The 21,384-nt window shown below is 40.8% G+C and overlaps 2 protein-coding genes across 2 annotated transcripts in view; one reads left to right on the forward strand and one right to left on the reverse strand.

Annotated features, from left to right (window-relative positions):
* The window catches only part of LOC117463558 (diacylglycerol kinase delta), a 113,752-nt gene extending 99,038 nt beyond the window's left edge, over positions 1-14,714 (forward strand). Inside the window, exons 25-31 of the mRNA XM_034105871.1 lie at positions 172-306; positions 3,219-3,382; positions 5,914-6,019; positions 7,622-7,711; positions 9,327-9,440; positions 9,788-9,905; positions 11,193-14,714. Of these exons, the coding sequence (XP_033961762.1) occupies positions 172-306; positions 3,219-3,382; positions 5,914-6,019; positions 7,622-7,711; positions 9,327-9,440; positions 9,788-9,905; positions 11,193-11,245 (780 nt within the window). The 3' untranslated portion in view covers positions 11,246-14,714. The remainder of the gene's footprint in view (positions 1-171; positions 307-3,218; positions 3,383-5,913; positions 6,020-7,621; positions 7,712-9,326; positions 9,441-9,787; positions 9,906-11,192) is intronic.
* A 2,821-nt stretch (positions 14,715-17,535) lies between these two features.
* Positions 17,536-21,384, reverse strand: part of LOC117463396 (cysteine and histidine-rich domain-containing protein 1) — an 11,131-nt gene continuing 7,282 nt past the window's right edge. The window contains exons 8-11 of the mRNA XM_034105628.2: positions 20,172-20,274; positions 19,442-19,561; positions 19,146-19,208; positions 17,536-18,331 (exon numbers count right to left, since the gene is read on the reverse strand). Of these exons, the coding sequence (XP_033961519.1) occupies positions 17,846-18,331; positions 19,146-19,208; positions 19,442-19,561; positions 20,172-20,274 (772 nt within the window). The 3' untranslated portion in view covers positions 17,536-17,845. The remainder of the gene's footprint in view (positions 18,332-19,145; positions 19,209-19,441; positions 19,562-20,171; positions 20,275-21,384) is intronic.

Genomic DNA, 21,384 nt, shown 5'->3' on the forward strand with positions numbered 1-21,384 from the left:
ACGGACACACCTTTATTATCAGACATTATAGATTGCATTCAAAATAACTACAATATGAAATGAGAGCAATTTAATTCTTGGAAACGTCGAGTAAGGTCGTGTATGCAGGGAAGAGAACCGTGGACAGGAAGTGCGATCTGACGGCTGCTTTTCCCTGCTTGCTCTCCTCAGTGCCGCCAGGTGAAGATCACCATCCTGGGGGAGGAGGGCGTCCCGGTGCAGGTGGACGGGGAGGCGTGGATCCAGCCGCCCGGCATCGTGGAGATCGCCCACAAGAACCGCGCTCAGATGCTCACCAGAGACAGAGTAAAGTCCCACTCAAATATTCACTGTGGGGGTTTTTTCGTGCTACTGGATTAGCGTGTGCTAAAGGGCTGCAGCTAACCACGGCTTTCGTTATTGATAGTGAAACATTTACAAAAATCCAATCTGATGTCTTTAATTAATGTGTTGTTTTATCAATTCACCAATGACCTTCAGATATGCCGTTTAATGTGATTAGAAACACATAGAAAATAAATCATCTCCATATTTGAGAGGCTAAAAACGATGTATTTCTACAGTGCACACATGTGGGTGTTTTACAGGCTACTGATGTCGGGCTGCAGCTAATACAAATGTTAGTTATTAATCATTTGGTTTATAAAATGACAAAAATAGTGAATTTTTGTACAGCCAAGCTTCTCAAATTCTTACGTTGTGTCTTAAAATCTTGAATTTCTTCACTAAAACCTAAATATATTCAGTTTAATGTGATGGGCCGGGACTTTAACGCGTTAATTAAGATTAATTAATTACACAAAAATTAACGCACTTTAATCGCACTTATTTTTGCACAGCGGAACGTTTCTCACTGGATGAGTTTCAGGCGTACCGATTATACTGGAGCACCAACTAACGTTCATGACTTCAGCATGGGACTTCAAACAACAACAAACCACGGTGATCAATAGTCAAACATGAACGAACAAGCTGATGAGACCGCTTTGGTCGGCCCCGTGGATGGGACATTTTGTTTTAAAAAACGGACGGATGGAAGCGTCGATAAGAGCTTCCATCCGCAGCCTCCATTTGCATATCACCGCAGCACATCAAGCCTAAAGTATCACCTACATGCAAAGCATGTAGCAGCTAGCGTGGACGTTAGCCCGACTCCGAGTGCAAGGAACCACACCCTGACCCACACTCAACCAGAGGACTGGTTTCAGGGCCAGGATGAGTGAGTCCACGTCTGAGAGGATAACCAGCTCCCTGGCTCTCTGGACTGCACTCGACTGTCGACCACTTGGAGTCAAATCCATGTGGAAATGGCTTCTCACTGTTCTCAGGTCAAATATGTATCTTTGATTAAAAATGCGATTAATTTCGATTAATTAATTACAAAGCCTCTAATTAATTAGATAAATTGTTTTAATCGAGTCCCGGCATAGAGAAAAGAAGGAAATCTTCATATTTGAGAGGCTAAAAAACTGCATGAAAAACGACTCTGATTAAATAAATGATCAGAATAATGACTTGTCGATCAGTGCGGCTCTAATGAACACGTCTACTATCTGTTATGGAAATGACAGTGTTGGCTTGTCGTCCTCGTCCTTCTTCCATATCGCAGCGGAAACATCCCCTCCCAGCTTCTGCTCTCTGCCCTTTGTTGTTGACTCTTTTTCTCTATTTTGGGATTTCTTAAATCAAACTCGTAGCCGCTGTGTTTGTTCTCTCTTCTCGCCGCTCAATCTGTTCGAGAGCTCTCTTGAGCCGAAGCACTTTTGGCTATTTGTTTCCATGGTTTCCTCCTTAAGTACTGCAGAGAGGGAGGAGAGATGTTCCTCCTGAATGTGGCTTGTATTCAATGCCATGGTGACGGTTATGTTTCGTGTGAGCGCTGTCCCTGCTGGAACGTATAAAGGAGGCGAAATTAACTTCTACTAGCTTCTAACTTCTTGTTGAGAGGTTGTGCCCGCGACCTAACCTTAGGCAGGAAGACGCTGCGATGAAACACGGAGTCAAAAGTCACTATGGTATGCTTAAGTGAGTAGTAGACATACTGAAAGGACCTTAAGTGGTGATTGTTTGACTTGAGATGGGTCCAAAACTAGCAGGTCCATGTAGGCTAGGGTTAGGGTTAGGGTTACCCCCCTAACCCTAACCCTAGCCTGTATGGACAGGTCCTTCAGAGGTAAAGCTAGACATCGAGTTGTTTCCCTGCGAGTCACTCCCTGGTGTTTACTGGAACATCTTCTGCCTCTTTGGGTCTCCTTGAGTTTCCCATTTATGTTTTCCTCCGATACAAAACATGAAGGAGCAGCTGCCAGGGGGCTCTTCAATTCAAGTGCCGTCTTTCAGCAGAGACGTGTAAAGAACACACATCCTTTACTCAAGTACAAGTACAGATACTCGTGTTTAAAGTAGAAGTACTGACTAAACGTCTTTACTCAAGTCAAAGTAAAGAAGTATGGGCTTCGAGTAAAAAGTACCCAGAGCTAGCAGCTGCTTTAAAGAGTACCTGACCTCCCTTTATATCAATAGAACAATAATGTCATTGTTAGCTAATGAATGTTTCCATGCTGAACAACGGCAACATGACAACGTTTCCATTGGTCCCTCTTCTTTAGAGAAGACCAGGAAGTGATGGATACACGGATCGTGTTCCAATCAATAGGCACGCAATGACTCGATAACGATCACGCACCAACACACATTCAGACTAAAGGAACCAGCTGTTTGGGAAATGAGAGAAGTAGAAAGTACAGGTATTTGGGTTCAACATGTAAGAAGTAGAAAGTTCAGGTATTTGAGTTCAACATGTAAGAAGTAGAAAGTACAGGTATTTGAGTTCAACATGTGAGAAGTAGAAAGTACAGGTATTTGTGTTCAACATGTAAGAAGTAGAAAGTACAGGTATTTGAGTTCAACATGTGAGAAGTAGAAAGTACAGGTATTTGAGTTCAACATGTAAGAAGTAGAAAGTTCAGGTATTTGAGTTCAACATGTGAGAAGTAGAAAGTACAGGTATTTGTGTTCAACATGTAAGAAGTAGAAAGTACAGGTATTTGAGTTCAACATGTGAGAAGTAGAAAGTACAGGTATTTGAGTTCAACATGTAAGAAGTAGAAAGTTCAGGTATTTGGGTTCAACATGTGAGAAGTATAAGAAGTAGAAAGATTGTTGTGTTTCTCTCCGTGTTGAAAAGGAGTGATTTACTTTTGTTGTTGTCCCGCCAGGCGTTCGAGAGCACGCTGAAGTCGTGGGAGGACAAGAGGAAGGTTGACAGCTACCGAGACAGCAGACCCCGCCTCAACTCCCAGCAGTCCATGGAGTACCTGACGGAGGAGGAGTGCGCTCAGGTGCAGCAGCTGGGCATCGTGGCCGACACACTCATCAACAAGTGAGGAGAAGTCAATCTGTCAGTGTGTGTGTGTGTGTGTGTGTGTGTGTGTGTGTGTGTGTGTGTGTGTGTGTGTGTGTGTGTGTGTGTGTGTGTGTGTGGTGTGTGTGTGTGTGTGTGTGTGTGTGTGTGTGTGTGTGTGTGTGTGTGTGTGTGTGTGTGTGTGTGTGTGTGTGTTGTGTGTGTGGTGTGTGTGTGTGTGTGTGTGTGTGTGTGTGTGTGTGTGTGTGTGTGTGTGTGTGTGTGTGTGTGTGTGTGTGTGTGTGTGTGTGTGTGTGTGTGTGTGTGTACAGACGGAGAGATCGAACACATGTGTTATCCTCTCCAGAATGGAAGTAGTCCTCACATGCAGAGCATCAACTAGTTCCTGAACCGTGTCCTTCACATGCTGATAGACAAGAGAGGGAGTTACACCGTCACAAGATGGAGGACTAGAAAGCAGTATTCAATGTTTCACTTATGATTTGAGATTTTAAAATGTCTGTTTTCGATCTAAAAGTCCCGCCGAAATAAGATTGTTGGGATATGCTAACATGTTGAGTTGACTTGAGACAACACACTTCTCCTGTAGGGCAGTTGGACTACAGCAACTACACATGTAAGGGGGAAGGGGGGGCAGGATTACAATTTTGAACAACTTTTTACACTGAAACATCTGTGCAGGTAGGAAGGAGAAGTAAAGTAGAAGAGTTTAAATTAATGTTAATGCCAATAGCAATTGTTTTAAATGTTAGGTTTACTGGAAGGAGAAGCTGGAAGTGTTGCTCAGTGTTTCCGCCAGAGCAGGGCTGAGAGGGCGTCCACCCGAGAGCGAGGGTGTGACGTCACGTCGTGCCACGTCGTTTCACGTGACTTGAATTTTGAATTGAGCCGTCCCTTATAGATACTCTCCAGGGTTCTTACGGTCATTACAAACCCGGAAACGTCATGGAAATTCAAAATGCTAATTCCAGGCCCTGGGAAACAATAATTTTCCCAAAGATTTGGAAAAGTTATGGAAATTTAACTAAAGTTGCATCAAATAAAATTTATATTTTATCTAATTGCCGAAATAGTAATACTATAATGATAATAAATACTGTATCGTATCGTAATGAAACGTAAAATGGCATTTTAGGTATTTTGCTGGTGAGAGATTTGAGTTGCGTTAGCCTGTAGAAGCTAGCAAGCTACTATTTGATTTGTTTCAGATCGGCACAACATGTTTCAGATGCAGACCTTATTTTCCTGTTCCGTGTTAAAATAAACCATTTTCAGTGGAACGCTGAGAAAGAGTCATTTCTTTGGTCGTGGAAAACTAGGTAAAGGTCATGGAAAATCATTGGTGAAAAAGTGTATGGACCCTGACTATCTCTTTACGTATTAGTGATGGGAATTCCGGCTCTTCTTAGTGAGCCGGATCATTTGGCTCGGCTCACTAAGAAGAGCCGGCTCTTTCCTAAACGGCTCTTCATGTTACCACAGTTTCCCACGGAGCCTTAGTTTCGCCGCTGCGAGGCTTCGGCGCTCGCAGTTCACACACGTGCTCCACTAGCCCCCCCCCCCCCGTCAAGGCTCTCCGGCAGTACACTCTCCGTCACAGGAACACGCTTCGCTGGCGGCGAAAATAATCCCACCTTTGCCCTCCAACAGAGGGATGTCCTTTTTGCTTTTCTTAATTTCAAGCGATAAAAACTCGATCTTAACTCGAATACATTTATTTCATCAAATGACGGCAAGACGCTGGTTGCTCTGCACACTTTGGGATTTCTCCAACCCATTGCAATAATCTCATTTATTGGCTACCTTGGTCTCTTCTGCACTTTATTTCCCTCCTTCGTACTTCATGTCCCTCTGAGGTCTTAACAAGTGAAGTCTATGGTCATAAAGGGGATTTAGAAGAGATTAGAAATGGAGGATTTGAGAGCACAATAAAACGTGGGCTATTCCCATACTGCCACCTTCAGAAGAATCACATGGGCCTCAAGTTTCAATAAAAAAAGTGAGCGATTTGAACCAAAAAAGGAGATATTTGGAGCCAGACGACGACGAATACTTGAACTGGTGGGTCATTCTGAAGCTAAGCGAATGCACTGGAATAAAAAACTGAGATTATCTTCAATGAATCTTAAGGTTTTGCGTATGTTAGATTTACAAACACCATCACACTTCTCAGAGCTTATTTAATTGTGTCTTAATTTACATTATTTAATTTCATATTCTGTTCTTGTGCATATCCCATATTCTATTGACATGTATATAGACTTTTTGCACTACTTTTTATTATTATTATTATTGCATTGTCGTCAGAAGAATTTCATTGCCATTTCTACGCCGTAGCTTTGTGCACAATAAAACCTTTGAGTTTGAATGTATATTAAATCCAGAAATACCCCACCCTCTGCCTTTAAATCCGCTCCATCCAAACGTCCACTGCCAGGAATAAAAAAGGAAAGAACTGGAGAAACAACCGGGCTTTGTGTCCCGTCATCAGGCGCAGTGATGTATAATTTCCGATGACTGAAATAATAATGATTCCCTCCCGTCTGTAGGATCCGTGAAGCGGCGAAGACCCACAAGCTGGTGGAGCAGGAGCTCGCGCACGCCGTCAACGCCACGGCCGCCGTGCTCACCGAGGCCAAGCTGTCCAGCCCCGAGGTACACGTTATTTTATTCACTTTATTTACAACGTATCTGTTGCATTGTGTTGGAGGAGCCCGTGACCCCAGTGGTTCATTGTCGTAACTACACCGTCGCTATGTACGGAGGACAATACAGGCCTTGAATCCTTGAGCAGATGTGACGGTTAAACGTTTGGGTGAGGGTCTCATGTCAGTGTTCAGGCTGTTCGTTTTGTTCAACCATCAGTGGATGTTGATCTGAAGGCAAGGCAGGCTTTCCCCCTCCATTTTAAAAGAGACTTACATGTTCAAGATGAGAGAGAGAGAGAGAGAGACGCACAGAGAGACACACACACACACACACACACACACACACACACACACACACACACACACACACACACACACACACACACACACACACACACACACACACACACACACACACACACACACACACACACACACACACACACACACACACACACACACAGAGAGAGAGAGACACACACACACACACACACACACAGAGAGAGAGACACACACACAGAGACACAGAGACACACACACACACACACACACACACACACACACACACACACACAGAGAGAGAGACACACAGAGAGAGACAGACACACACACACACACACACACACACACAGAGAGACACACACGCACGCACGCACACACACACACACACACACACACACAGAGAGACAGACACACACAGAGAGAGACACACACACACACAGAGACAGACACACACAGAGAGACAGACACACACACACAGAGAGACACACACACACACACACACACACACACAGAGAGAGAGACACACACACACACACACACACACACACACACACAGAGAGACAGACACACACACACACACACACACACACACACACACACAGAGAGACACACACACACACACACACACACACACACACACACAGAGAGACACACACACAGAGAGACAGACACACACACACACACACACAGAGATAAGAATTGACTTTAGAAAATACAGATAAAATAGAAAAACATATGAGGGAAAGTGGAAATGAAAGAAAGAAAGAAATTAACTGGAATAAAATACAAATTAATTTGGATATGTAAAAGAAAAAAGAGGAATTTTAAACATGTATTGGATAATTTCAAATGTTTACTTATTTATTATTATTTTATATTAGTTATATATATTTCTTCTTGTATGAAGTGATATAATAATTCATTTAACAGTCTTTTATTCACTTATGATTACACACTGATGTTTATTCAGAAATCCCTTTAACAAACATTTCGAAATGATAAATAATGATATATAAAAAAAATATATCCGTCTTTATTCTGTTCACATAGTCTTTGACTACAGCTTGCAGGTTATTATTTTATTTTAAATAATACATTTGACTTTTATAAAAGTTTCCTGTTGAAGGAAAATCAATGAAACCTGTGGAAAATAAAACAGAAAGTGGCGTAAAATATAAAAAATTGCACTATACTTTTTGTAAAGCACTTTGAACTGCCTTGTGTTGAAAAGTGCTATATAAATAAACTTGCCTTGCCTATACTAAATTTTAGATGGCGTGTTCTGATATTTTAGCATTATAATATATTAATTAATTTGTATTTCCAGTGTCTGAGTCGCAGCACGGCGGTGGAGATCGTGAACAGCAGTAAAGTCCTGCAGGAGGAGACCAGGATGCTGCTGGATGGAAAACTACTGGTACCTCTCCTCTCTGTTCTCTTTCATTCAGTCCTCCACGTCTCGCGTTACAGTTTCTGCCGTCTGTTTATTGTCTGGTTTGCTCTCATTTACCCCGTAAGGACATTTATTCCTCCACTCACAAAAGCCCTTTGTGCAGGAGGACAAATATAATGCCCCTTTGCAAAAATCCTGACATGAAAACAAATCATCTGCTCTCTGCTTTGCTTTTCATCTGCTTCCAATATTTATAACATTTTCAGACTTTCGCTTATTTTATCTCATGTCATTCTTTAAAGAGTCCTCTCCTGCTGATGTTCAGGTGTATATCAGTATGTAGTGTCTCTACTTTAAAGAGTCCTCTCCTGCTGATGTTCAGGTGTATATCAGTATGTAGTGTCTCTACTTTAAAGAGTCCTCTCCTGCTGATGTTCAGGTGTATATCAGTATGTAGTGTCTCTACTTTAAAGAGTCCTCTCCTGTTGATGTTCAGGTGTATATCAGTATGTAGTGTCTCTACTTTAAAGAGTCCTCTCCTGCTGATGTTCAGGTGTATATCAGTGTGTAGTGTCTCTACTTTAAAGAGTCCTCTCCTGCTGATGTTCAGGTGTATATGAGTGTGTAGTGTCTCTACTTTAAAGAGTCCTCTCCTGCTGATGTTCAGGTGTATATCAGTATGTAGTGTCTCTACTTTAAAGAGTCCTCTCCTGCTGATGTTCAGGTGTATATCAGTATGTAGTGTCTCTACTTTAAAGAGTCCTCTCCTGTTGATGTTCAGGTGTATATCAGTATGTAGTGTCTCTACTTTAAAGAGTCCTCTCCTGCTGATGTTCAGGTGTATATCAGTATGTAGTGTCTCTACTTTAAAGAGTCCTCTCCTGCTGATGTTCAGGTGTATATCAGTATGTAGTGTCTCTACTTTAAATAGTCCTCTCCTGCTGGTGTTCAGGTGTATATCAGTATGAAGTGTCTACTTTAAAGAGTCCTCTCCTGCTGATGTTCAGGTGTATATCAGCATTTAGTGCCTCGACTGTGACATGTCTCCTTGCTTTAATGTCCAGTAGAAGCAATAGTGTTACATAGTGATGTCACCAAGTTACTGAAGTGAACAATAGGGCCTCTTTAACTTCAGGTAATCGTTCTATGATTGTCTTCCCTTCTTGCGATGAGAGCTAAAGCACTGCCAGATAAATGAAGACGACCGTCGGATATAGAAACCAGATTATTAGCATAATAGGCCAATCACAAACCAATTAGAACGGCATGTGGCCATGCCTCAGCTGCCGACGGAATGATCGGCTAACATATGTTTATTGTTGACAAATCTGTGCATTAGCATAATATACGCCGGGTGTCAAATGTACATCGTCTTGAGCAGATGTTAGCATTTTCAGTCCAACAGATGGAGGGTTTATTTTTCAATAAATGGCAAGCTATTTCCATCCATCCTCATAAACGAAAGTCGCATTATTACTAGAAATCACGTACGATAACAACAACTAAAGTAATCCCCTACATTCTCTGCCAGTGAGCCTCACACACAGCATTATTTATCAGGAACATTGTTAGATGAATGTGCGTGTAATACATATTTATCGAAATTAAATCTTGATGCATTTTGTTGTCTCTTCCTCAGTCGAAGTCTCCAGAGGAGCAGGAGCTGCGGTCGACTCTGAACAGCCTCAGCACCGAGCTCCACAAGCTGGACGACATCCACTGGATCTGTCCCTTAATGCAGTGCTCCAAGGAGGTGCGTGTGCGTGTGTGTGTGTGTCCGTCCGTGTGCGTGCGTGTGTGTGTGTGTGTGTGTGTGTGTGTGTGTGTGTGTGTGTGTGTGTGTGTGTGTGTGTGTGTGTGTGTGTGTGTGTGTGTGTGTGTGTGTGTGTGTGTGTGTGTGTGTGTGTGTGTGTGTGTGTGTGTGTGTGTGTGTGTGTGTGTGTGTGTGATGAAATCCATTGCATTACAGCATGTCTAGCCACCCCAGTATCCTCTCTGCCGCTCAGTTCGAGCTACTCGCAGCCCATCTGCCCTTTCTGACAATAAGCCAAACAAATGTCTCGTGTTGCTGGTAGCTAATGCTGTTTGTTGTGTGCGTAGGACTCGGTGAGGGGCAGCAGTAAGAGCAGCAGCAGCAGCATGAAGCTGAAGATCATTCCCAAAGTGAAGAAGGACCGAGAGAAGCTCCACAAGCAGAAGTCCAACAGCTCCCTCTCAGGTGGGACTCCAGAACAGAGCTCTGATTGAATGCTTCAGTCCCACACATACATTGGCTCTTGGAGTCAAAAACTCCTACATGTGTTATGGAGCAGCAGACTCTAAAGATATCATTCACCAGTCTTCGGTTATATACTAAAGCAATCAAATCGAGTGCCTTTTCTGTGGCGTTTTACTTTCACACAGGTGGAATCATTCCTCAGCCTTTTGTTTGTTACAAAGTTACAGATCTACCAAATCTTCTACTACTAGTTTACAATCTGTCTTTACATAAACCCTGGTGTTCGCCGATGGCAAAAAGCAGCCATCTCTTAGTTCTCACTTGTCAAAGAATACAATGTTTTACTCTTAAGGCACACACCAGGCCGATTATCGGTGTCGATGGGCGTCAGGCCGACGATGAGCGTCGACACGCCCTACTCAGATTGGTGTGTCCCGCACCGTCGGGTCTTTTCAGCCGAAAACCCGCCGATTCGACATGTTGAATCGGCGGGCAGTCGGCGAAAGGCAGTCGGCAAAAGAAATCACTCTGATTGGCTGTTCAGCTAGCGAACAAACTGGACGACATCCACTGGATCTGACCCTTGAGAAGCGAAACGGAAGTGAGGGACCCAAACAAACGATTAAGAAGGCAAATCTGAAACTTCATTGAACTCCTCCAGCTCTCGACTCAGGTTCGGGAAAGCCCCGTGAGCTTCTCGCTGTAGAGTGAAGATGGAACGCACACGCTATTTGCTGTCTGTTCTTCTTCTCTCGGTTATCACGCAGTCTGTCTTCCGGTTGTCGCCTCTTTTGAATGACGAATACACACTACCGCCGCCTGCTGGTAAGGAGAGGTATTGCCACTCACGCATGCGCAGTTCGTACGTGCTTCTTGGCCGTCGGCTGAAGTCTTTGCGGTGTGTTCCAGTGCGACACATGGCCGAGACGCAGGTCAGGAGACGTGAGGCGACGCAACAGTCGGGGTCCGTCTGTGTCAGTTCTTTGGTGTCAGATTGGTGTGTCCGCCTTTAGGGAGGGAGTTTCAGACAATGCAGAATAAACACTTCCTTAGCGGGTAAAATAACTCCCTGCCAACACCAACATCAAGAGTGTATTGATTTACACTCACATGGTTTTTCAAGCAGGATGTAGCCAATAAGATGTCATATGTCTCAGTATGATCTTGTTTCAGTTGCCGCTGTTTTGGAAATGCCAGGGATTTTGCACGGGTTCTTCAAAATGTCCGGCCTTGACTCGCAGCAGCTCAGCATTAACATTTCGTTTTCCTCTCTCTCTCCCCCTGCAGGAAATTGGGAAATCAAAGGTGGGGCAGTTGAAGCTGACTCCTCGGGCAACTGAAGTCCTTCAAGAGGTGCTTACCACGTGACACCCAGGGGTGAGGAGCACCCTGCTGTCCTCCTGTCCTCTTACTGTGATACCCAGTGGCCTGACAGAGGTGCGAGGAAGGAAAGGAAAACCATCTTCCCAACTTTTAACGCTTCTTCCTCCCTGATTCTGTCGTCTCCACTCTGCAGGGAGGAGTTCCGTTTCCTCTCTTTCTTATTTGTTTGCGAGTTCGAAAGGGAACCTGGATTTGCGTCGCATCGCTCCACCAATCGGCGTTCAGCTTTTGGTTTTGTTTGGAAGTCACGTGAGCAGCAGGAAATCAAGCTGAGGACGAGGGGAGGCGTGCAATGAAAGCGATTCAAGATTCTCGCATATACGTCGTTTTTTTGTTGACAAAGAATTGTGTTTACGTGGTGCTCTCCTCGCATGTCGAGTGCAGCCATATTGTTTTCTTTCTATCAGTTGTTACAATCTTCTAATTCCTTTTCCTCTAACTTTTAATTGTTTTCTTTCTGAACATATGAACAGCGTTTGATTCTTTAATCTCGAGACTTTCGAAGAGTATTTATTTCTTGTTGCTACTGCCATGAGAACTCAAAACGGCAACAGACTGAACAAACATCTCGACCTTATCGTCTACTGAACTGGGGAATATCTTAAATGTTGCAAAAAAATTTACTGAGGAATGTACTTGTGTGGACTTGTATTAACCTGTGGATATTGTTTCACAAACTGCTGTTGTGGTTCTAAAGTGGTTCTTAATAGGCTGTCGTCTGACTTGTGTGGCCCGAAGTTTATTTTAATACGAGTCATTTGATCTGGAAATCAGCCTTACGGATCTATTATTATCAAAGTTAGTCGAAACGTTGGTTTTTAAAGAACATTTTCCAGCCCAGTACCAGGTGTTTACGGAAGGAGGAAGCATCAAGGACTCAGTATAATACTTTGCCATACTCCTGATTGTATATGTAACAAAAAAGTACTTGATTTTGCCTCGTCTGTGGTTAAAAGCTATTATTAATATATTATCTATTTTTTTGTATATCTTATTTTCAAAATGGAACAATTTGTGACGCTCTCGTGGCTTTGCTGCTTCCCCCTTTTGACAAACTCCTTGTGCATATAATCAAAAACAATTACCGCTGTTGTGTCCCTGCATGAATACTTAGCCGTCCTTCGCCTCACAGTGTTGGCCTGAAGTTGCCTCAAAATAGTGACTTTAATATTTGTTTTGCCAGCAGCGTGAATATTTATTTTGACGCTCCACATGAAATGGGTTTTACATAACATTTCTTCAGAGGGAAAAACAAACCTAATTCCCTGCCAATACTTTACTGTAACCACCATCAAGAGTGTATTGATTCACACTCACGTGGTTTTTTCAGCAGGATATAGCAAATAAGATGTCATATATATCAATAACCTAGTATGGTTTCATTTGCCGCGGTTCCTTCCCAGGTTTTACAGGAGGAATGGTCAGACATTTTAGGATTGTTTTCATTATTTGCTGTCTTAACAGAAGATACCTCTCTGTGCTCTCAGTAAAGGCAACCCAGACATGCGTACCTTAGCTTAGCCTAGCTTAGCTTCGTGTAGTTTAGCTTATTGTAGCTTACCTTAGCTTAGCCTAGCTTAGTGTAGTTTAGCTAACCTTAACTTAGCTTAGCCTAGCTTAGCTTAGTGTACTTTAGCAGAACTATTGGAAACAATTCTACAATACACCTTCCAGTAAATCCCAAAATGTTTAATGTACCTTATTAACTACCAAATAACTGCTGTTAGAAAAATGTGTGTACTAACAAACGTTTAAGAAGCTAGCATATTTAAAATGAGCAGTAAGAGTCAAATATGTTAGCCAGTTGCTTATTCAACAGTTGTTTTATTTTACTATGAATGTAAATACACACATAAAGTAGACTATAGACAAGTGTGTAATTTTTAACTATTTGCATTATCGTTGATAGCATCAGGCTAGCTGTTTCCAGAGTTGACTAATAAGCTAAATGCTACATGGAAGGCGCTAAATGCTACTTGGAAGGCGCTAAATGCTACATGGAAGGAGCTCCATACTGATTGGACAGAGAATACTTTTGAATCATTCTTTTATTTAATACAGCAAAAATGTAAATTACCTCAAATGTATTAACAAACTAGGCTGTAAACTGGTGAAGGATTATTTTCCCATTCACAGAAAGGGTTAGTGCTTGATTTCTCAGTTATTTACGTGTTTTTTAATCAAACTAACCCATGCTAACTCTTGAGCAGGGTTACTGTGAGGCGTTGTAGATATGCAGCTCTGGTGGGACTGTGCTCCATAGTGTGCCGGCTTTACGCTCTACACCTTAGAGGCTTTAGTGGTGTTGTGCCAAGTTTGTACCGAGTTCAGTGGGTTATGAGACATACAAGGTGTGTGTGAGAGTGCGAACGTTGTTGTATGTCGTACATTTCAAAGTTTACTGTATCTTGCCTTGCACTTTACGAAGAAGCAAACTTAATGGGGAAAAAAGACATTAGTGTGCGTGTGTGTTTAAGATTTTTTGAGTGTTTACAAGTGTTTTTTTTAAATTGATTTCATGAGAAAATCTTTAATTTATGATAAATGTATACGGACAAAAGTGTGTTGATACAATGTAATATATCTAACCAAACGTAAAAAGAATGATAAATATATAGTGGTTGTAAAATGACTCCCACAGCAGCTTGAATCTCCCAATGTTATTACATGTGTCATTCCAATGCCATTGAAATGTCTTTCCAATGTCACACCAATTGGTATTGAAACAGAATTGTAAAAATGTCACCAATATTACGGTTATTTTAACTTCAAGCCAAAGTTTTTTTGAATTATCCTGTGAAGTTACAGACTATTAATGAATTGTTTACACAAAAAGAAATGTCATACTCAGCTTTGAGTTGTTTTGCCAACATTTGGGTAAACTTTTTGTGTATAATTTTTAAATTGTAGGAAGTCTAACTTATGCTTTCATGAGCATTTTTCGTGCTGAAAACGAAGCAAAATTGCGTCCACTTCTGGGAACACATACTTGTGTTAACCATTTTTGGGGGGAAATAATGTGTTGCTTACGTCTCATGGTCTTTTAACCAAGGATTTCATAGTTTTTCTTTTAAAAGCATCATTGTTTTTAATTATTGTTAATTTTTTTCATACAGCAAAATGTCATTTTGGACTGAAACTCTTCCAGGGAGTTAAACAGAGCTGAAAGAAAAAAAAACACAGATTGCAAACACGCCACCATGTTTGTGCAACAGTATTCCATATAGACGACATTTGTGAACGCACCCCGATCTGAACAGCCTAAATATTGATCTATTGAGACTGTGTGCGCAACGCTGGACTAGATGTTGCACGAACCTTGTACGTTGCGAGGTGTTTTATTGTGTTATCGTGTGCAGTGTGTAACAAAGACAAAGTCAGCGCAACCCTTTGGAGATTAAATTACTTATTGAAGTGTGAAACTGGTGTCCTTTGGCGTTAATGTGTCCATGGTGATGTTTTAAAGGGGACCTATCGTGCAAAATGCACTTTTTGATGATGGGAACTCACGCAGCGTCAGAAGATAAAACCCTCTCTCTTTTCCTCCGTACCCAAATCTCTAAAAACGGGGAACAACGGAGCTGATCCAGATTTGTGTCCGATATGACGTAACATCTGAAATGTGGACCCACGGCCCAATCAGAAACGTTGATATCAGAAACAATGCCCGACTATTTTGGACGTAATATGGTCGGTGTTTACATTACCATCGCTAACACTCAGAGCTAACCTGTGCTGGAGAGCATGTGTGTGAAGAAGCAGGAAGTAAAAAGGAACTCACCTTGTGGTATAACCGGCAAGAGAGAAAGCCTTTGAGCTCCAGACTGTTTCAGAGAGAATCCTTGATCTAACTACTTCACCGCAGCATTTTAGACGGTATCTGCCAGGTCCCGCATGAGCCGGCATAAGCTCCGCCCCCTCTTATTTATTATGTTTTTCAGTTAAAAAAAAAAAAAAAGGTCATTCTCAAGAGAGACCTGTGTATACCCAGAATCAGCACTTTTGAAACAGGAAGTGAAATAGAGGGATATGAGGCATGGCTAGAATTGGTGATCTGTTTGGTATTTTGAGCAAAACACTTCATAGAGATGTTTTTTATATATTTGTATATATCTGAGACCTATGCTATTGCCTAAAAATAGCATGATAGGAGACCTTTAACTCGTAAAAGGTATGGTCACAAGACAGTTTAACTACGTAAATGATATTCTGCATATTTCAGGTGTTAAGAAGTGCTTGAATTTAATTTATGTTGTTCCCTCTTCCACATGAACCTGCTGTGCTTTAGTTTGAGTTATTCGTCTCGCAGGTGGAGATACAAGTCAAGGTGTTAGTATGCTTCAAAGGTGTCTTATCCCTAAGAGCCTAAAGGTAAAATGTTTTATAGCTTTTCTCTATTTTCGGTACTCAAAGGTTTCTTACCTCATCTTCTTTCACTCCCTTTTATGAATTTAAAACATACGCCGCAAGACTTCTGTTAACCATGAAGTATAGATCAGTCTTTCAATTATTATTAAAGCACTTTATTTGATGAGTAGTGAGGTGTTAAGACTATATTCTCCATCTTTGGTAGAACTAACATTGCTCACCACATACTGTATCTTCTTTTAGTATTTCTTGCCTGCAGTAAAGCTGATGAGTAGGTTGTGTTTGCATATAAACAATAGGCTAATATTAATAAAAGCCATGCGTGGAAATAACATTTAAGCATGACTCATAAGCTCAAGGCTAACTGTTTTGTTTACTGAGACAACCAATTACAGCAGTGGATGCTCAAATGACTCATTAGGCTTTGAATTGAATCATTAATCTTGATTTTTCTCCTTAAAACACAGTGGACGTGAGCTGGATAGCAAGTCTTATTGTTCCATTCCGCTGGTGTTTCGTTTGTTTTAGACAACCACGTAAAAAAAGACATGTTTTTTCTGTGTACTGTAAAATTAGTTTTTCTTTACATGCTATTACCTTTTTTCCAAGACACTATACTATGAGTTTTCAATGTTTAATGGTTTCAGGCAACAACAAAAAAACAGGATAGTATGTGGACATTTTCCCCCCAAAAATTACTTGTCGGAAATATGCCAAAGATGACGTAGTATTGTATGTCGAAAATATGCAAAAAAACGATTTAGTATACTGTCGAAAATATGCCAAAAAACAATTTAGTATACTGTCGGAAATATGCAAAAACACGATTTAGTATACTGTCGAAAATATGCAAAAAAAGGATTTAGTATACTGTCGAAAATATGCAAAAAAAACGATTTAGTATACTGTCGAAAATATGCAAAAAAACGATTTAGTATACTGTCGAAAATATGCAAAAAAACGATGTAGTATACTGTCGAAAATATGCAAAAAAACTATTTAGTATACTGTCGAAAATATGCAAAAAACGATTTAGTATACTGTCGAAAATATGCAAAAAAACAATTTAGTATACTGTCGAAAATATGCAAAAAAACGATTTAGTATACTGTCGAAAATATACAAAAAAACGATTTAGTATACTGTCGAAAATATGCAAAAACACGATTTAGTATACTGTCGAAAATATGCAAAAAAAGGATTTAGTATACTGTCGAAAATATGCAAAAAAAGGATTTAGTATACTGTCGAAAATATGCAAAAAAAACGATTTAGTATACTGTCGAAAATATGCAAAAAAAGGATTTAGTATACTGTCGAAAATATGCAAAAAAAACGATTTAGTATACTGTCGAAAATATGCAAAAAAACGATTTAGTATACTGTCGAAAATATGCAAAAAAAACGATGTAGTATACTGTCGAAAATATGCAAAAAAACTATTTAGTATACTGTCGAAAATATGCAAAAAAACTATTTAGTATACTGTCGAAAATATGCAAAAAACGATTTAGTATACTGTCGAAAATATGCAAAAAAACAATTTAGTATACTGTCGAAAATATGCAAAAAAACGATTTAGTATACTGTCGAAAATATGCAAAAAAACGATTTAGTATACTGTCGAAAATATGCAAAAACACGATTTAGTATACTGTCGAAAATATGCAAAAAAAGGATTTAGTATACTGTCGAAAATATGCAAAAAAAGGATTTAGTATACTGTCGAAAATATGCCAAAAAAACGACAAAGTATAGTATGTCGAAAATTGAAAATAATTACAGTCGAAAAAAGAAAAAAAAGCAGGTCGAAAATATCCCAAAGAAAACGACAGAACAAAAATCATCCTAAAGATCTACAACAGAAAGACTGACACAGTTTGTAAAGAGAAAGATACAAGTCTTTACTTTATAAGTTGTTTCCAGGTTAGAACCTTCCATTTGTTATTTATGTCGTATATAAAATATAAAGGATCCAGTGTGTTTGTCAACCAAAGACGTAACTCAATTGTTTGTGGAAGACGCTCAGCCTTTACATCTGCCCTCCCGAGTGAGACAGCAGGTGTTGTACGTGTTAGTCTCATGATATCAGAAATGAACAATCCATTTGCTTTATAACAAAAATGTGTTTCAATATAAGTGTTTCAATTATCAACATCATGTTCATCAATGCTTTGTTTTCGGCAGAGTTACTCCAGTTCTGGCATGTCTTCGTATCCTTCCCCCTCCTCCTGCCTCCTCTGCTCCTCCAGCTTCTTCTTCTCCTCCTCCGCCCTCTTCCTCTCCTCGCTCACCTTCTTCATCTCCTCCTCCACCTCCTTCCTCTTTAAGTTTTGGATCTCTTCATCCTCGTTCTTCTTCATCTCCTCCTTGTCCTTCTCCTCCTTGTCCTTCTCCTCCTTGTCCTTGTCCTCCTTGTCCTTGTCCTCCGGTCTTTGGTTCTGTTTCGTGTCGTAGGCCCACTCTTCGTCCGAGTCGCTGATGTCGTCGTCATCGATATCGTAGATGTCCTCCTGGTTCTCCGTGGTTTCGGTGAAGGAGTCGTCAATGGGCTCTGGGTCTGGTTTGTAGTTTGGGTCTTCTAGTTTTCCCCAGGTCACTTTGTCGGCCTTACGGAGGGTCACCTCCACTTTGGAGGGGACCATGTTGACTGAACTCTTCTTCACATTCACCACCTGGCAGGAAGAAAAGAGGGCGAGAGTTTAATGGAGGATACTGAGTAAACTTCAAGTAATCTTGAAAATGGGCTTTTAGCTGCACCGCGCCCAGGCTCTGGAACTCTCTGCCTCCACACATCAAACATTCGGATTCCATCACGACATTCAAGTCCCACCTGTTTGAACTGGCCTACTCACTCTAAAACACATGCAACCTGCCATCACAGACCCCCTCTCACTCCGTCACTCCACTCTCCACACTCTTGTCTTGCCTGTTTTATGCTTGTACGCTGCAGTACTGCCTTGTCGGTTCGATTCAATTGTGTTCCGTTTTTGTTTTAGCTGTTTTAACTTTTAAATGCACTGTAAGGCGACCTTGGGTGTCCTGAAAGGCGCCTCGAAATAAAATGTATTATTATTACTCTCATTGTATAAAGGTTAAACAATGTCATAGTAAAATAAGTAATACATTCAGAAAAACACAATATAGTATGTCGAAAAGGTCAGAAAACCACAGCGTCAAAAATATCGAAAAAACAGTGTGTCGCAGTTTTTCCGAAATAAATGACATATGTCGAAAAGAAAAAAAATACGACACAGTATAAACAGTCGGAAATAGGCAAAAAACGACACGGTACGTATGTATGTCGGAAATATCGGGAAAAATTACCTTTTTTGAGAAAAACGACATAGTATAAAAGCGTGTCATTGTAAAAAGTCTTGGTAAAGAAATATACAAAGTCATAGTATTTCACCAATAAGTAAATCATCTTGAAAACATATATGTGTATTAGCTCAGGCAGATGTTTGCAGACAGTCATCAGATACTCACGCCCCAGAAGCGAAAGTCTTTCTTGAAGATCTTAATGTTCTCAAACTGGATTTGACATGAGAGCTAAAGAGGGGAAAAAGAGCGGGAAAAAGAGCGGGAAAAGAGCGGGGAAAATCGAATAAGCAAAAACAACAAAGTGCATTTTCGGCATTTAAAGATGAATGTACGGTTTATTACTTAAGGGTTAAAGATTAAGTCAGCTCATATAATCTTTCCTTCTAAGATGGTACAACAGAAATAGCCAAGAGTACTACAAATGTGTACTTTAGTATTTGAGTCAATGTGTGAAAACTCACCACCGTCCGGTTTGCTTCTATGCTGCTGAACTTTGGGTTTGCGTTTTTTGCGTAAATCGTAACGATGACATTGTCTCCGGTCTGGTGCCAGTCGTACCGACACGCCACTTTCTTCTTGTCCTGCAAACACACACGATACGAATTAAAATAGATTATTGTTGCTTTGAAAAGAACTGGAGCATCAGAGAAATCAGTAATCAATGCCGCACCAATGTGTTAAAAACCATCTTTACAAAAAGACACTGTGTTCAATTTTCAATGAGCGCTATTGCAACCTGGCATTCTGGGACATTGTGCTTCAAAGGTGAGACTTATAGCCGTTTTTTAAACAATATTAAGTCACTTTTCACTTCTTTAAATGTGCTTGAGCCCACTAACATCAACATTTCATCATTATAATTCAACCTCACCTCAAAGGACAACTTCTAAAATACCATAAAGTTGAATCAGAAACAAAACAGAAAGTAAATATGTAAAGCCTTCAGAAAGCTATAACGCTGTTTCTTTAAACTGCTTTGTTTTAGCTTTGAATCGTAATGAAAGTTTTGTTCTCCTGTTCAAGCTTGTTTTTGTCAGACCAAATAGAAACCTCCAGAAGGAAAAGGCCAAGCTGTGCTCACCAATCTTCACAGGAAAAAGGGTGATTTTAAAGCTGTTTTGTTGGCTTTGTCCTTTTCAGCTAAATGTCCTTATTACCGTGAACCATGTCCCTATGTCCCCCGGGGTGTACCTGCTTGGGGACCCAGCAATGGACCCCTGTGGAGCAGCCCTTCTGGTCCAGGAAAGCATTGAAATCTAGTGTCCTTATGCAGCAGCAGTTCCAATACTTATACCTAAACAACAACAACAACAACAACAACAACATAAACAACAACAACACATCGTCACAGTGTGTAACAGCTACAGGATTCAAAAGGAACGCTGACTGACAGTTATGTGATGATTCAAATCGACAAGAAGCAGTTTGACCTGAGAAAATGGAGAGATAAGTGCATTAATGAAATACTATGTAATTCAAAAATCAGTTGGAGCTTGTTTTACTTCTAAAGTCTCCTAATGATGTCCCAGATTTGTTTTTAAAGAGGCCCTATTATGCTTTTTGGGGGGTTTTCACTTCCCTGTAGTGTGTTGTATAGTTTTTAGTGCATGTAAATGGTCTGCAGAGGCTAAAATCCCCAAGTTGCTAGTTCTTAACATAATATCATCACTTTGTAACACTCGCGCTTCTATTAGCTAGCGCTCCAACACATTGTACGTGATAGGCTAAGGGGCGGGACATCTCTGAGTGGTTGACCAATGAAAACAGAGCCGGCCAGCTAACCAATCAGAGGACTGTTTAAAGTAGAGACACTACATACTGATATACACCTGAACATCAGCAGGAGAGGACTCTTTAAAGTAGAGACACTACATACTGATATACACCTGAACATCAGCAGGAGAGGACTCTTTAAAGTAGAGACACTACATACTGATATACACCTGAACATCAGCAGGAGAGGACTCTTTAAAGTAGAGACACTACATACTGATATACACCTGAACATCAGCAGGAGAGGACTCTTTAAAGTAGAGACACTACATACTGATATACACCTGAACATCAGCAGGAGAGGACTCTTTAAAGTAGAGTCACTACATACTGATATACACCTGAACATCAGCAGGAGAGGACTCTTTAAAGTAGAGACACTACATACTGATATACACCTGAACATCAGCAGGAGAGGACTCTTTAAAGTAGAGACACTACATACTGATATACACCTGAACATCAGCAGGAGAGGACTCTTTAAAGTAGAGTCACTTTCATACTGATATACACCTGAACATCAGCAGGAGAGGACTCTTTAAAGTAGAGACACTACATACTGATATACACCTGAACATCAGCAGGAGAGGACTCTTTAAAGTAGAGACACTACATACTGATATACACCTGA

Source organism: Pseudochaenichthys georgianus, chromosome 18, assembly GCF_902827115.2.
Source record: "Pseudochaenichthys georgianus chromosome 18, fPseGeo1.2, whole genome shotgun sequence".
Lineage (NCBI taxonomy): Eukaryota > Metazoa > Chordata > Actinopteri > Perciformes > Channichthyidae > Pseudochaenichthys > Pseudochaenichthys georgianus.